General features: G+C 46.2%; 1 protein-coding gene across 1 annotated transcript in view; it reads right to left on the bottom strand.

Moving 5' to 3' along the window:
- MTA3 (metastasis associated 1 family, member 3) overlaps positions 1-1,615 on the bottom strand; it is a 136,635-nt gene extending 135,020 nt beyond the window's left edge. Inside the window, 2 exon segments of the mRNA XM_010576535.1 lie at positions 86-490; positions 1,541-1,615. Of these exon segments, the coding sequence (XP_010574837.1) occupies positions 86-490; positions 1,541-1,615 (480 nt within the window).
- Between the last annotated feature and the right edge of the window lie 1,584 nt (positions 1,616-3,199).

Raw genomic sequence — 3,199 nt, 5'->3', positions numbered from 1 at the left:
GTTCCCCGGGGAGGTGCGGGCTCCCGCGGGTCGGCGGGCGCCGGGCGAGGTGCGTTTCCCTCAGAGCGAGGGCTGCCCGCCGTACCCCAGAGCCCGCCGCCTTTGGCGGGCTCCCGCCGCTCTGTCCCAAAACTCGGGAGCCCCGCGCTGCCTGGAAGAAGCGGGCGGCTGTTTCTTCCATCTCCCCTCCGGCCCCCTCTTTCTGGGGTTTTTTGGCGGCTGCCTCTTGCCCCGGCGCCGCTCTGTCCCCTGCGGCCGAGGGATGTCTTCCCCCTAGGAGCCTCCCAGCAGCAACTCCGAGGAAGTTTCTCACAGGCGCGAGTGCGCAGCACCTGTTGGTGACCGACGTGGCGGCTCCTTTGTTCGCCTTCGGAGCGGGACGGAGCCGGGGAGAGCGGGCGGCCCCGGCGGCGGGGCACGGCGGCTCCCCGAGGGCTCCGCCGTTGGCAGGGGAGAAGCCAGCTCGCTGGCAACAGGCAGCAGAACGCGGCTACGACAGGATAAAGATAAATCTAGCAGCGCGGCTCCGAGTCGGGGAGCGTTCAAGGAGATGCTTACAAATCATCGGGTGAGAGGGGCGCTCCGAAAACATCAACGCTGATGTAACACGAAGCCATGGCCACGCGTTTGTCTCACACAAGAGTTCACACCATCACAAACAATCCACACGCTTTACAAACAAATTGATCCTGCTGTGGAATTCTTCCTTAGGTGAGAAATGCTTTTTAGCATTTTCTTGCAAGGAAGGTGATGATTTATCATTTGTTTCATGTCCTGGATTTTTGCGCACATAGCTTGAGCATTACCAAGCTTAACATTGCACTTCATCCTGAGCTGCTTGGAAACGTTGATTAGAAGGAGGATGAGCTTCCCTGGTGTTTCAAATGATCCTATGCTCTCTTCCCTTTCCCCCTTTAAGTGAATCTGGGACTACTGGGCTAGGATTTCTTCTACTTTTAGTGCATGCTTAATGTCCCGAGTGGCTGCTTTGTGTCAAACAGGCATCCGAGTACCAAATTCCTGAAATACGTGAAGGCGGCATGTGATACTCACAGTGATTTAGTCTCTAATAAACAGCAACACATTCACGCATTGAAAAATTGGAAATCTTCCTCCGTTTTGTCTCCTGACAAGAACGTCTGTGGGAGCTGAAAAGAAAGTCTGCAGAAACTCCTTGGGAAGTAGCAGCTCTGTGCAGCTGGCTATTTCTGGAGACACAGCAACACTACCTTAGCAGATACCTAAATACAAATAGCTAGAAGTTAAATGGGGTGTTATTTTTACTCTTGTGGTTTACTGCTTGGTAAAGGAAACAGGTTAAACTTCCAAGGCAAGAGAACAGTAAATTCAAATAGCTGGCTTGTCGCAGTCATTATCAATTAAACAAAATGCCTCCAAGCTCTTTGCCTCATCTTAAGTCTGCACTATGACATTAGAGGAGTTTCCCACACTTGGAAGCTTACAATGTACCCTCACCCAGCAAGGAGTGGATTTTGGTAGACACAGACTCTTGCTTCCATCATCTGAAGGCATGGCCTACGGAAAAGGAAGGCAGTTCCTGAAGATACAGCATTCGCCTCTCAAAATCATGAGAGAGCAGTCCAGGAAAGCCCATGGTCCAAGCCTGCCCTTTCAGGTTGACAGCCTGAAAATACTAAGAAAACCCCCCTTTATTTACAGTTGCCTAAGGCATGCATCACAGACCAGACAAATGAAGAATGACGTTTCTATACCTTAGTACTGAATCACTGGGCCTTGGTATTCACACTAACAGCATTTGTACAGCCATAGACAGCACAACCTGATACTGTATGGTGTCGTGCTGCTGTAATTGCATAGTTTAAAGTCACTGCTGCAAGCTGAGGGAGGTAGTGGGCACAGCTAGCTGTGGTCAGGTACCAAGTTGCAGGAATGGCAGTACATTTTACTTTGGTGTAATGTAGACAAAAGCTTGGATACAGTTTATTTTCTGTGCTATCTCAGTGCACGGAATGAGAAAAATTAAAGTTATGTAAACATCTTCATTTTTCTAGATTAAATATAATGGGAAACTCTTGTATTCAACCACAACATTGCTGAGAAAAAAATTCAGGTAAGAGCTTTCTCTTAACCTGGTAAATGAACTGTATTCAGCTACAGACTGAGATTACTTGTGTTGTTCGAAAGAACCACACTTCTGTGGCAACTGAAATCAAAGTTGCAAAATAGATTATTCCTTTTAGAGACACAGATTACCTGAGAACTTCATTTCACAACTTTTTTTTGTTGTGCCATCCCAAGCAGCCCATCATTCTTCCTCATATTCCTCAAAAAAAAAAAAAAAAAAATAGCCAAGAAGAAAAGAACAGAGTGCAAAGGATCATTTTAAAACATAGACCAGTTCCTTGGTCCAGGCTCACCAACAGCCCCCACTGTGAGCTAGATCATAGAATCATAGAATGGTCTGGGTTGGAAAGGACCTTAAATATCATCAAGTTCCAACTCCCCTGCCATGGGCAGGGACACCTTCCACTAGATCAGCAGTACTGAAGGAGATGGAGATGAGGCACTGAGAGCAGGGCTGCCCAAGGACCTTTTATGGTATTACCAATACAGTGTCTATTTACTTGCCCAGGCTGCACCCTCTTTATTGGCTTTTTCACTTTAGCATCATCGGATGCACCTAAATCATGTATATTAAATACCCATTAAGCTGACTGGAGCTGTACAATTTTCTTATTGTATTTTAAAAAATGCATGATGAAATACATTTTTTTTTTCATTTGGGATAATAAAAAAAGTTTCACTTTATAGGCAATTTAAAGCTTCTTTCTCATGTGTAGAATTGGTTGGACAAAGGGAATGGGAATCTGCTAGCAGAGAATTTTATTCCTGAATTTTCATTTTTAATTCCCTATAGCTTTTCAGAGACCAAAAGTTGTGTTCAGCCAGTGCCAGAACTCTGGCTGTTCACATGAGTTCAGAGGTTTTAGGACAAATCCTCAAGGATTCTTGCATCAGACACAAAAACTCCTCAGCACCGATGTTCTTTTTCCACTATTGCAGAGCCAAAATGAAAGTTTCAAAAAGCTCCGACAACCTTATCACACCAGAAAGCAGCAGAATGAGGGAACTTCCCTTGCAACTGTCGTGCAACATCCTGTTTTGTGTCCAGAAAACTTAATTTCAAAGGTTCCAGCCCAGCATCTTTTCGAAGTAA

This window comes from Haliaeetus leucocephalus, unplaced genomic scaffold, assembly GCF_000737465.1.
Source record: "Haliaeetus leucocephalus isolate CR32 unplaced genomic scaffold, Haliaeetus_leucocephalus-4.0 Scaffold526, whole genome shotgun sequence".
In the NCBI taxonomy this organism is placed as follows: Eukaryota; Metazoa; Chordata; class Aves; order Accipitriformes; family Accipitridae; genus Haliaeetus; species Haliaeetus leucocephalus.
Note: the sequence above shows the minus strand (reverse complement) of the source record. Positions and strands in the feature narration are given on the sequence as shown.